Genomic DNA, 12637 nt, shown 5'->3' with positions numbered 1-12637 from the left:
TACACCAGTTTCAAAGAAGCCGAGACAAAAGGGTCCAATGGATGCATATTTTACACCTAACCCAGAAAATGTGGTGCAAAATAAAAAGAATGACAAAGGAAAAGGAAAACAGGCTACAACCATCTATGTTTTGGTTGTGTAAATAAACATGTATATAAATATATATATGTATATTTATATATTTATTTATTTATATTTATTTATATATAGTATGCCTCATAAAAAAAAAGCCCATGCCTTTTTGTGCACCTCGTGTCTAGGCTTCAGAGGGCTATTGCGCTTTAGTGCGCCTTGGGCATTTTAAAACACTACTCATACCTACAAAGTAGATAAAACAACAATTTGAACAAATAAATAAAAAACAACAATTTGAACAAATAAGTAAAAAACAACAATTTGAACAAATAAGTAAATCAATGATCATGTTAGCACGCAAGAAAACAGACACCAATAGGTAGAATTCTACTTACCTAAGTGTTTTAAAAGTGCTTCTCAAACAATCAAAAAATCAAGTTTTTTACTCTTATATTTTGAAAATTTTCTACAGCATAACAACGCTACCACAACAAAACAAAAAATTTACCTTGAACCTGTTCAAAGAAACAACTTCCAATAATATTCCACAACCACTTCTTCTCAATAGAACTACCAAAATTCTCAAAAAACAAATATTCAATACTTCATAAAACAAATCCAGCAAAACTTGTTATAAACTAACCAAATGTATTCAATGACAACTCAAGTAAACTAAACAAATACCTATTATAAGTTCTCAACTCAAACATCTAATTCAGAACCAACTTAAATTTAAAACACTTTCAAATTCCAAATATTTGAAATAAGCAAAATTCACCCCAGGCATCAAAGAATGTGACAACATTTTAAAGCTAGCAGAACAACAAGACCTTAAGACTTAGTTCTGGAAACAGGAATTTGATGGCATCTAAAAAGTACAAAGAAACTTCATAAAAGACTTGCATTTACAAGTAAATGATTCTTGAAGTAGTTACATTGCTACAATTCAATCCACTCCAAGGGTATTCAACTAGCACACGTGGATCTCCTTGCCAATCCCTCTTTATCCCATAAGTTTGACTTGATATTGGCAACTGCATTCACTAATGATCTAAAGAAAAATCACAATAGTATTCTTTAACTTTCAATAAACTCAAAGAGTGCATTTAGAGAAGCATACCATCTTCTTGATTTGTTTCTAACTTTTTTATGTCTTTCACGTAATATACCCAGGAAACAAGATATCAGGCACAAAAAGAAAAAAAAGAGAAAATACCTGTCGACAATTAAAATACCCAGGAAGAAGCTAGCAATGCATAACAGAAAACCCCATCTGGGAGAGAAGCCATTGGTGGGCTTATGAGGTATGGTGAAATCCATTAGAGCATGTGTTAGACTAGAAAATATGCATTATGCATTAAGCTCGTATGCAATGACCAAGCGCTCCTATCATAAGTTTTCTTGCTTTCTTACCAAGTAAACGAGAACGCAAGTTTCTCAGGATGATTCGAGGCTGAACACAGGGACTTGCAACTAAATAATGTTTGTGAAGTAATGCGTTTGAGGCGATGAATAAAAGTATAAAGACAGAAGTTAAAGGACCACTCCTACTTCTAACTAAAAAGATTGAGCAATGGAAGTTTAACTAAGAGAATTGATAGAGATACAACAACTGTTAATGCATAATAAGATGACTTCATTATGTTTGGTTGCTCGAGTAATCCCAACTCATCGCACTAACTCATCGCACACCTTTCGGTGGATAACTGCATACTTATATCTCTATAATGCATGGTTGCGTCGAGGATAAGGTTGCTCCTATTTCTAGGAACAAAGCTTACTTTGCTTTAGTGTGTTCCCCTACTTACCCTCTCGGGCAATTAGTTGTAGCTAATAAGCTCATAGACAAGCATTGCGACAACCTTACAACAAGCATAGAGGATTAACTCACTATTCTCGTGCAACACACACCTCTCAGTGGGTTGCTACATGCATCCTTTTTCTAGGTTGCACGACTGAGTATGTGACTGTCTTTGATACTTAACTAAACGATGAATGTAGACGATGATAGAAGATGATGAAGATGGTGCTAAAGGAACTAAGATATGCATTGATTACAAAATGTATTAACGTTTTAGCCAAAATGTAATACAATACAGAGATAAGAGGAGAGGTGGGAGGCTAGATGCAAGCAATCTCTTGCTTTTTCATCCGAAATGCGTCAAGGCTGCTGGTGGCGCCATGGATGAATGGTGGAGAAGTCTCTCTCGAGCTCTATCTCCGATGAAACTCCGGTCGTCACTCGAAAGGGGTTGTGGAGGTGAAGAATCCTCAAAAAGTGTCTCGCTCATGCTCTCATCTGTGATCACAAGAATCTGCCTAAGGCAGAGACTCGAATTGTCTAAAGTTAAACTCCAAGACTCAATTTATAGAGTTTAAACGTCGACGACATTGATAACTCTATTCTGACTCACTACTACTTCTGTTGTGGTATAGGAAACGTCAGCATCACCTTATCTTGTTGATACTCCTAAGGTATGCGTTCATGCTGGTTTCTCCTGAAGTGTCAACGCATTCCACCCACTTGGCGATCAATCTTCCATCACGATTATCACTCTCTGGACGCAACATTCCATGCGACGAACTAGTCTTTATGAAACTTAATGCATGCGATTACTCTTGCAGTGGTTTGAGATCGATGCATGCAGTCAATTCCTGCAATAGCTGCAAAAATGGAAGCTTTGATGCATAATAATGCATGATATAAGGTTAGTGAGGATTTCAGGTGCTGGTCGATGCAAGCTCACTTTTCCATATGAATTCAATGCATATTCTGCTTATTAGCCCTCATAATTCTAAGTAAAAGGCTACAATAGCTTGTATTTCTACAAGCTATCCTCCCAAATTTAGAATCCTGCTTATCCTGAAACATGTCTTATACTTAAGAAATTCAAAATTTACCCACTGGCTTTTCCTTTGCGTTGACCAACTTTTCAAAAAATAATTCACATGCACTTCTAACCTTGGCAGCAACATTCTCCTAAAATTTAGCTACTTCTTCTAAGAGATATTTTCTAAGTTTAATTATGGCAAGCCTTTGTTCAAACACTTTTTACTCATTTCAGGAAACTTTGCTTTTAGCTTTTTGCAATGCGTTCGTTTAATATGATTCACAGTGTTGCGATACATTATTGAATTGAGGCGTTGAGCCTGGTTACACTCTTTGTTTTGGCTTGCCCCTATGGATGTCATGTGGGCATCCAACTTCGGTTGCATGCCATATTCAACTCAACTCTTATCTTAGCTTATTTGGGTTGAGCCATACAAAGGTGTTGTTATTATGCGTTGATTTTGGTCACCTACTTTCGTTTGGCTTACATGCACGGGTGTCATGCGAAGTATCCATCTTCGGGTAAGTACCTTTCACAACTTTAACTTTTATCAGCTTGGGTCTTCCCTTTGCACTGACAGTGGAGCTTTTATTATGAACCATCTTTTTTTTTTTGAAGTAAACACCACAATGCTTAGATTGGACGCATTTTCCCAGACCATTGCCACCCCCAAATTTAGAGAGTGGTAGTGTCCTTGCCAAAAAAGCTAAAAACAAACTCGTTTAGGAATTCGGTAAAAGATGTTTGAGCAGAGGTTTACAGATAATAAACTTAAGACTAAAAAACCTTGAATAAGTTACTAAAGTGAAGTGAGCCCTGCGATGCTTAGTTAGTGGATGTAATGAATTATAAGTATCATCATGGATGCTAATCTATCAACGCAAAAGAAAGAAAGCGGAAAAAAGAGAATTTAAGAAGGATAACGCATAAAAGATAACAAGAAAAGAAACCTACGAGCAGAATATCAATTGCGTTAATACTTTAGAACTCATGCGGAGGAAATAGTCATGCGTTGAATGATGAAGAGAATTCTTCTTCCAAACAATGCACCAAGAGGAATTATTAACGTGCCATAGGGAGTGAATACGCATCACGTCTAGGAAAGCAGCTGCAAATCCAAAATGGCAATAATCAAATAAATAAACTAAAGTTAACTAGGAAAGCACAGTAAAGATAGAGTAGAAGACGTCCCTTGAGAAATTGGAGTGAAACCATCGCAAGAAGTCTTCCATGCAGAAGATTGAACTTGTCTGCTTAAGTCAAGGAACTCATTGTCCTGACCATCATAGCTTCCAGCATTTGTTGGCCACATGTTGGTTAACATGCTCCTAAGACTGCTTCCAGCTCGTGTGACAGATAGCCTTTTTATCTCGTGGTCAATATTAACTTTCGGTGCATCACCTTCACTTAAATATCATTTGCAACTTGGTCGCACAAGCTACAATACGCCTAAGACTAAAAGGGTTGCCTGCAAAAACACAAAACTTAACAAAGTATTAGTTGCCAAGTCCACAACAATGGCGCTAGAAACTTGTTGGTTTGGAAAAGAGGAGAGGAAAATATGCTTGTCTTATGTTATGCGTTAATCTCCATGCGTTGACGGTCATACGTTGGACTGGAAATTTCCAATATGCGTTAAGCTCGTATGCAATGACCATGCATTTCTATCACAAGTTTTCTTACTTTCTCGCCAAGTATAACGAGAACGTAAGTTTCTTGGGATGATCCGAGGTCGAACACAGGGACTTGTAACTAAATAATGTTTGTGAAGTAATGTGTTTGAGGTAATGAATAAAAGTAGAAAGATAGAAGTTAAAGGATTATGCACTACTCCTACTCCTACTCCTAATTAAACAGATTGAGCAATGGAAGTTAACTAAGAGAATTGATAGAGATGCAGCAACTGTTTACACATAATGAGATGACTTCATTATGTTTGGTCGCTTGAGTAATCCCAGCTCATCGAGCTAACACATCACACACCTTTCGGTGGGCAGTCACATGCTTATGTCTCTATAATGCATGGTTGTGTCAAGCATAAGGTTGCTCCTATCTCTAGGAACAAAGCTTACTTTGCTTTAGTGTGTTCCCCTACTTACCCTCTCAGGCAGTTAGTTGTAGCTAATCAGCTCATAGACAAGCTTTGCGATAGCCTTAAAACAAGCATAGAGGATTAACTCACTATACTTGTGCAACGCACACCTCTCAGTGGGTTGCTACATGTATCCTTTTTCTAGGCTGCACGACTAAGTATGTGACTATCTTTGATATTAACTAAACGATGAATGTAGACGATGATAAAGATAGAAGATGATGAAGATGGTGCTAAAGGAACTAAGATATGCATTGATTACAAAATGTATTAATGTCTTAGCCAAAATGTAATACAATACAGAGATAAGAGGAGAGGTGGAAGGCTAGATGCAAGCAGTCTCTTGCTTTTTCATCCGAAATGCGTCAAGGCTGCTGGTGGCACCATGGATGGATGGTGGAGAAGTCTTTCTCGAGTTCTATCTCCAACGAAACTCCGGCCATCACTCGAAAGGGGCCGTGGAGGTGAAGAATCCTCAAAGAGTGTCTCGCTCATGCTCTCATATGTGATCACAAGGATATGCCTTAAAGCAGAAACTTGGATGATTTGAAGTGAAGATCCAAGGCTCTATTCAATAAACCTCAAACGTCGACAACATTGATGATTGCATTCTGACTCACTGCTACTCTTGTCGCGGTATGGGAAACGTCAGCATCATCTTATCTTGTTGATACTTCTAAGGTATGCATTCATGCTGGTTTCTCCTGAAGTGTCAACGCATTCCACCCACTTGGTGATCAATCTTCCATCACGATTATCACTCTTTGGACGCAACATTCCATGCAGCGAACTAGTCTTTATGATACTTAATGCATGCAATTACTCTTGCGGCGGTCTGAGATCGACGCATGCGGTCAATTCCTGTAATAGCTGTTCGTTGCTATCGTGATTCGCTCTAGGAGTGTATTGTATAAAATAAATTGGAAGAATAAGTTCCAAGTATAAGTGATGCGTTGAGGCTTTCATGCGTTTAAGTATTTGTAATGGGTTAGTGCATTAGAGAGATGCAACAGAACGCACAACACTCCTTCTAATGACATTCAAGTTTTCCTAAACTAGATCCAAGTATAAATCTAATTTAGGTTCCTAGCAAGTCCAGGTTTGAACTCAGGGATTCATTTAAACAAACGCAAACCTTACGTTGATCTATTATAGGGTTTTTCCTAAATATATGAAAAGAAATGTGTTATTTACACTAAGTGTTGTGCCTGTGCCAGATGATACAAAATAGTTGAGTGGTGAGTGATGGATCATGCGAAAATGGAGTTTAATGTGAGTGGATGCGTCGGACTAAAATGAATGTACACAAACCAGAATGTAATGTGGATGAGATGGGATGATTTTCTTATCTTTTGTTTATGCGTTAGACTTTATTCAACACTTCTCAATGTGAATAACATGCAAAACCTATCTCTAGGATGCATGCGTCTAACACATAATGCAATAAACACCAGTAAGTCTATCTTTAGCTGTACTAGGCATCCTACTTGATGCAGCTTAGTTATTCTCTCGAATAATCTAAGTTAAAGATACGTTTACCAATTGATCAAGTCGGCTTAAGCGTTTGAAATGAGATTTTGCATAAAGTATAAATGCATTCAACATGAACAAGAAATAAATAATGGCAAAAATGTGAAGGATCAAATATATGAATTTTATAAAGAAGCAAATTGTCTTTACAAAAACAACATTTAATCAAATGAAACGAAAGCGATAAGTGAAATGAAAGTGATAAATGAGATGAAGGAAACTAAGTTAAGCCGCAGAGTACAATCTCTTGTATCTTTTTGGCTCAATTCTGTTGTGTACAATCACTTGTATAGGAAGAGGATGAAGTGTCTTTCTCAAGCTTGGCTTCCTTCGCTCCCTGACCGGCGGTGGTGGTGATTCTCAACCCTTCTGATCGTCTTGGCACTATAACACAACTTAAACTACGACTACACTAATTACAGAGAGTAAGGATCTTGATAATTTCTGAACTGAATAATTTTTTCACTAACTGCGAACTCTAGAGGGACTTCATCTATTTATAGGCGTTGGTCATATCCACTTGGTGAATGGGCAGCATTAAAGTCCATATCTTGGTCAGCATTAAAATCAATGCCCTGGTCAGCCGCCTGACTCTCATAAGCTTTTCAGACGCCGCCTACTACTTGGAAGCTTTTTAGACGTCGCCTACTGCAGGTGCCCATACTTGCAAGTGGTGATGTGACACAATCAGCCTAGATCAATGAATCTTCTCTTCGTTGAACTCCCTCCGATGCATGGCCCATGCGTTAGAGCTTTCCCTGTGGCACTTTTCTAATGTGTTAGCATTAATCCTCGTGTTGAAATCTTGCAGTACAATGCGTTAGCGCTGTGATATTTAGTAATAAAACTTATTTTGCATGAGTTTGCTAATGTTTGAATAATTCTATGCGTTTCTAATAAATGAGGAGAATTTATTATTAAAAACCTTAGTTGTTCAAACTTAAAAGCAAAAATAACTTGTATTTCTACAAGTTATCACCACCCCCAAATTTAAACAATGCTTGTCCTCAAGCATTCCAAAATAATTCTTTGTTATGTCTTTTGTCTTAAGTGTGCAGAGTTCGCCTCTCATCATATTCATTCATAAGCTTGAGATAAGAGTTTGGAAAATGTAAATCAGATTGATTCTTTTCTAAAAGAACTAATGTTGAGTTTCAGATGCAGCAGGCCTTTTATCAACAACTCCTTTCATTTCTCAAAACATTCTCGTTTTTTCTAAACCAGCAATGCGTTAGATGTTCTTTTTAAGATAATTTCTAGATAAAAAGAAAAACAATTATGAATTTTTACTTACCCATGCGTTGTTCCAGGTATCCCACTTTCATTTTGGCTTGCCTCTAGGGTGTCATGCGAACATTCAACTATGGATGAGAACCCTTCACAACTAAACTCATATCTAATATTCATGCGTTTCAAGATATATTTTCTTCATACTAGATAGAGGAGTTCTATGGGATGCATTGGTCTAGGAGACTTATCTTCGTTTTGGCTTGCCCCACGGGTGTCATGCGAGCATCCAACTACGGCTAAGTTCCTTTTCCAACTTAACTCATGCCATTTTAAGGTCTTTCTTTTGAAGTAATGACAGAGGAGTTGCGTTTAACATTTTTTTTTTATTTTGTTCCCTTTTCTTTATGTACTCGTTGATGCATCTTAACTCGGATTTTCCTCATCCCCAAATTTGGAGATGAGCTATACTCATCCCAAATTTGGAGACGAGCTAAATCCTCATTGCTAAAAAAGAAACAAAATTTCAAAAAGGCTTTAAGAGTTAGAAAGGAGTTTAAGACTTGAAGCTTACACGCGTTAGAAAGTAAACTTAAGTCTTTTTAGAGAAGTTCAGGCCTTGTTGATTTTCCTAACGCCTACTCTATACATAGATTTTATATAGTTGATATCATTGAGGTCAGGTAACGCACAAGACTTAGAAAATATCTAAAGAACAAAAATAAAGTATGCTAAGGTCAAACGCAAGGAACAAAATGATAGGAATTTCTCATTCATTTTCATAGATTCACATGAAGTAAACAAACAAGTCAAGCAAATACAAAAGAATATCAATTAAATCAAAATATAAAAATAACCCAACACCCCAAAACTCTATTGTGTTGGCGCGTTATCTCTGCATTCTTCTCTAGGGTCTTCATCCATAAAGCGCAGAGGGTTTCTAAGATGGGCAGACAGTGGAGGCAGAGCAAACATTCCAACCAAGACCTGATTAATGTACTATGTTGTATAAACGAATTGGTCTTGCATCCATCTTGTTTGCTGCCTTAGATAATCCCTTAGAACCCGATTTTATTGTTGGAGACCTTCGATGGACGCGACCAGTGGTCTGAGCTGATCACTGATAAAAGTTTTCAACTCTTCTAAATCAGCGTTGCATCGAGGTGGGGTTGGTTCTTCATTTCTTCCAACTGGGTCTTCAAAATTTGCTACGTTGCTCGATCCTAACCCAGTTGGTTCAAAGATTATTGGAGGAGGCACATAATTGGGAATTGGACTTGATGGGGGAGAAGAAAGGGAACAAGAGATGTCCTGATCCATATGAGTTAGTTCTTGGTGCGTTTGATCAGGACTCCTTTCTGGAGGGGCCAATGGCAAGTCATGGAGAGTAAGGTTGAGGATTGATTGCGCTTCTTCACCCGAAAGTTCAAGCTCAGCTTCATATTCTTCTTGCTCTGAAGCTTCATTGTTGTGTTCAACAATCTGGACGCGTCTTCTTTTGGGGGCGCGTTTTGATGATCGAGGCTTGGTTGCCACTTCCTTGGTAGGTAAGGCAGGTTGATGCAGCGAACCGTGAAGTAGACGCCTTACTAACTTTATATCTATCAAGCCATCAATATCTTCATGATCATTTCCCAGAGGATGCCCCCACATTCACATAGTGCGCAGATCAGCCATGGAAAATAGAGTTGCCCTCGTGGCTTAGTCTTGATGGCCTTGATCTAATCCCTTATTATTCTTCCAACATCTAAAGGGATGTACTGCATGATGCAATAGGTAGCCAGGACGCATTCCTTTGACAATGTTTCATCAGGTGTTGTAGGCATGATGCTCCTTTTGATTAACTAGTACCATAAATTCGTGTCTGGAGTTAAGTTCCTGGAAGCTAACATCTTTGCTCCATTTCTAGAAGTTTGCCACTTGCTTCCAGGTTTGGCTACCGTTCTTAATGCATCTTCCAATTGACTTGGTGTTGGATGCTCCAAGATGCGATTACCTTCTGCATCCGGATTACTATCAATGTTAAACACTTCGTTGATCTTGTCGGCTGAGAAGCGCACTAATACCCCATCAACAAAGGCTGTGTTCTTCTCCATGTCAAACTCGTTGTTGTAGAACATGCGAACGAGGTTGGGCCAAATACGTGTGTGCCCAATGCAGAACTAACTCCACCCCAATGCATTTATTGTTTCTATTATGTATATTGGCAGTGGGTGGTGCTTAGGAAAGAAGCCCTTTTCTACAAGTATGTCACTGAATTGACGCTTTCTTCCCGAGGTCTTCTTAGGCAATGCATCGGTTACCTTGCATTTTCCTGCTGCGTGCTCTTTGGCTTCCTTTGCCAGTTCTCTCAATTCATTTTCCAATTCCCTTTGGAGAGCCGTCTTCCTTCGCCCTTGCCTTGTGGGCTGATAGTCTTCCAAGTCCTTCTCTAGTGCATCGTGCCTTAAGCAACTCCCATGCGTTGCATCTTTAGGGCCAGATGCAGATTGCTCATCTACTTCCTCCAATATTAACTTTCTCTTCCTTGTTACTTTCTTTGATTTTAAAGGCCCTTCATTCGCGTCAGTTTGGCGTGATTGAGACGTGTCAGGGCCAATTCTCCCATCTTCTTCTCTATCTTCTTCTCTATCTCCTTCTCTATCTTCTTCTTCTAATTCTGCCTCTAGCATCATAGTGTATCGCTTCGCTTTTTCCAACTCAAGTGATACGTTAGGTGGGTTTGAATGCATCACTTGGTCTTCCTCTTGGCTTTAATTGAGAGACGTCAAAATTGCACCAAAAACTTCTTGTTCGTCCAGTCGAGCCAATTCTGCTAACTCTTCAGGGTTGCGCTCTGACGCAGGACTGTCAGAGGGGGGTATGGGTAGAGTAAATGGAGGGGTGCCCACTAGGGTATGAGGCATCCCAGGGGAGGATATGACGATGGGCGAATGAGGTGTTTGGCTCGACGCGTCTAATTCGATTGGATAAATGGTGACTAAGGGCTGGATCGAAAGTGGAGGAGGTGGACGCATAACTGGTGATGGTGCGCTGTTAAGGTAGGCTGGAAGTGGGTCATGCGTTGCACCCATCGGGGTTATGTTAGGAATGAATGGTGGTGGGGCAGGCTTGGTGTAAGGCTTAGTGGCAGCCGTGGATGATGGACGTTGCCTCGATTTCGAAGATGTTTTGGCCTTTGGCTTAGGGGTGGTTTTGGGTTTTAGTTGAAGGTTCTTGGCCGGAAGGGTTGCTTTGGTGGTTTTAGAGGGGAGTTTTGTGGGTGTCATGGAAGGTTTCAACCTAGACAACCACTGGGAAGAAGAGGTGGCTCCGCTGTGCATGGGTTTGGTTTGGACAAGGGTTTTGGAGGTTTTTCTAGGGCTCGGGGGAGGTGAAATCGAAACCGAGGACGAGGAATAGGAACTTACCGTTAGTCGTTCCTGAAGCTTACGTTCTGTTTCTGACTGTCTGAGGCGAACGACATTGTGGCTGGAGAAGCTTGAGCAAATCGGAAGGGAGGAAGACGAAGAGGCTAGTTTCTTTTTTCTTTTTCATTTCAGAGAACTCGAGAGCGAAATGAGGAAGAAGAAGAAAATGAACCATTCGATCGTTTTATAAGCTGAGAGAGGGTTAGTGGGCTGACAGGCGGTGCCTGACGTCCGTAATAAATGTGAAGCTGAAGGGACGTCTTGGGTTTCTAAGCACTCGAGTGCTTTTGTATTCTCGAGACGCGTCCTTTCAACTGGGCCATGCGTTAGACTTGAGTCTAACGCGTCCGTTATTCCCAACTCGATTATACACAACTTTTAAAAAGAAAACAAGTAAAATTTCATAATTTATGAAGGCAGAAACAAAGAACAATCAATCTTGAAAACATAGGCAGACAAAAAAACCAACAAACTCAAACGCATTATAAAATACAGATAGAAGAAGTGTCCCTGAAATATATGGCGATGCAAACGCAGGGATGCTTCGATGCGGGCCTCAATTGGCTTCGCATAGTGCGAGAGATGACTTTTGATGTTCCAGTCCATCTTCAAAGTATGGCTTCGCTCTCTGGCCATTTACTTTGAATGCGTTGGTGCCATCTTCTCGTGTTAATTCCACTGCTCCATATGGAAATATTGTCTTAATGATAAAGGGTCCTGACCACCTGGATTTTAACTTCCTTGGAAACAAACGCAAACGTGAATTGAACAATAGAACTTTTTGGCCAACAACAAGTTCTTTCTTACTGATGCGTTAGTCATGCCAACACTTTGTCTTCTCTTTGTATAGCTTGTTGTTCTCGTACGCGTTCAATCGCCACTCCTGAAGCTCATTGAGCTGAAGTTTGCATTGACCGCCCACGACGTCCAAGTTCATGTTTAGCTTCTTAACTGCCCACAATGCCTTGTGCTCCAACTCTAAAGGTAAGTGACAAGCTTTTCCAAATACAAGAGAGTATGGAGATATACCTAGAGGGGTTTTGTAAGCAGTCTTGTAGGCCCAAAGAGCTTCATCCAGCTTCTGTGCCCAGTCCTTCCGCGTTGCATTAACGACTTTCTCCAGGATAGATTTGATTTCTCGATTGGATACTTTCACTTGACCGTTTGTTTGTGGGTGGTAGGCAGTAGCGATCTTGTGCCTAACACTATATTTTGCAAGTAATTTAAAAATGATGCGATTAATGAAGTGCGTACCTTCGTCGCTTATCAGGGCTCTTGGCGTTCCAAATCGCGTGAAAATGTTCCTGGTAAGAAACTTGGAAACAATGGACGCATCATTCCTAGCACAGGCTACTGCTTCTACCCATTTTGACACATAGTCTACTACAAGTAGGATATACTGTTGGCCGCAGGACAAGGGAAAAGGTCCCATAAAATTGATACCCCAAACATCAAACAACTCAACTTCGAGA

At 39.6% G+C, this 12637-nt stretch overlaps 1 protein-coding gene across 1 annotated transcript; it reads right to left on the bottom strand.

The window, feature by feature from the left end:
• Positions 1-10508: 10508 nt before the first annotated feature.
• Positions 10509-11024, bottom strand: LOC120084189 (pectinesterase inhibitor 10-like). The gene has a single exon (XM_039040081.1). The coding sequence runs from the start codon at positions 11022-11024 to the stop codon at positions 10509-10511; it is 516 nt and encodes a 171-aa protein (XP_038896009.1).
• Between the last annotated feature and the right edge of the window lie 1613 nt (positions 11025-12637).

The sequence above is a fragment of the Benincasa hispida genome, chromosome 8, assembly GCF_009727055.1.
Source record: "Benincasa hispida cultivar B227 chromosome 8, ASM972705v1, whole genome shotgun sequence".
Taxonomy (NCBI): Eukaryota; Viridiplantae; Streptophyta; class Magnoliopsida; order Cucurbitales; family Cucurbitaceae; genus Benincasa; species Benincasa hispida.
The sequence above is the reverse complement of the archived record's forward strand: the minus strand, read 5'-3'. Positions and strand labels throughout refer to the sequence as shown.

What these genes read in the sequence shown, in the direction of transcription:
- LOC120084189 (XM_039040081.1), bottom strand. Translation starts at nt 11,024, where the DNA reads ATGACACCCACAAAACTCCCCTCTAAAACCACCAAAGCAACCCTTCCG.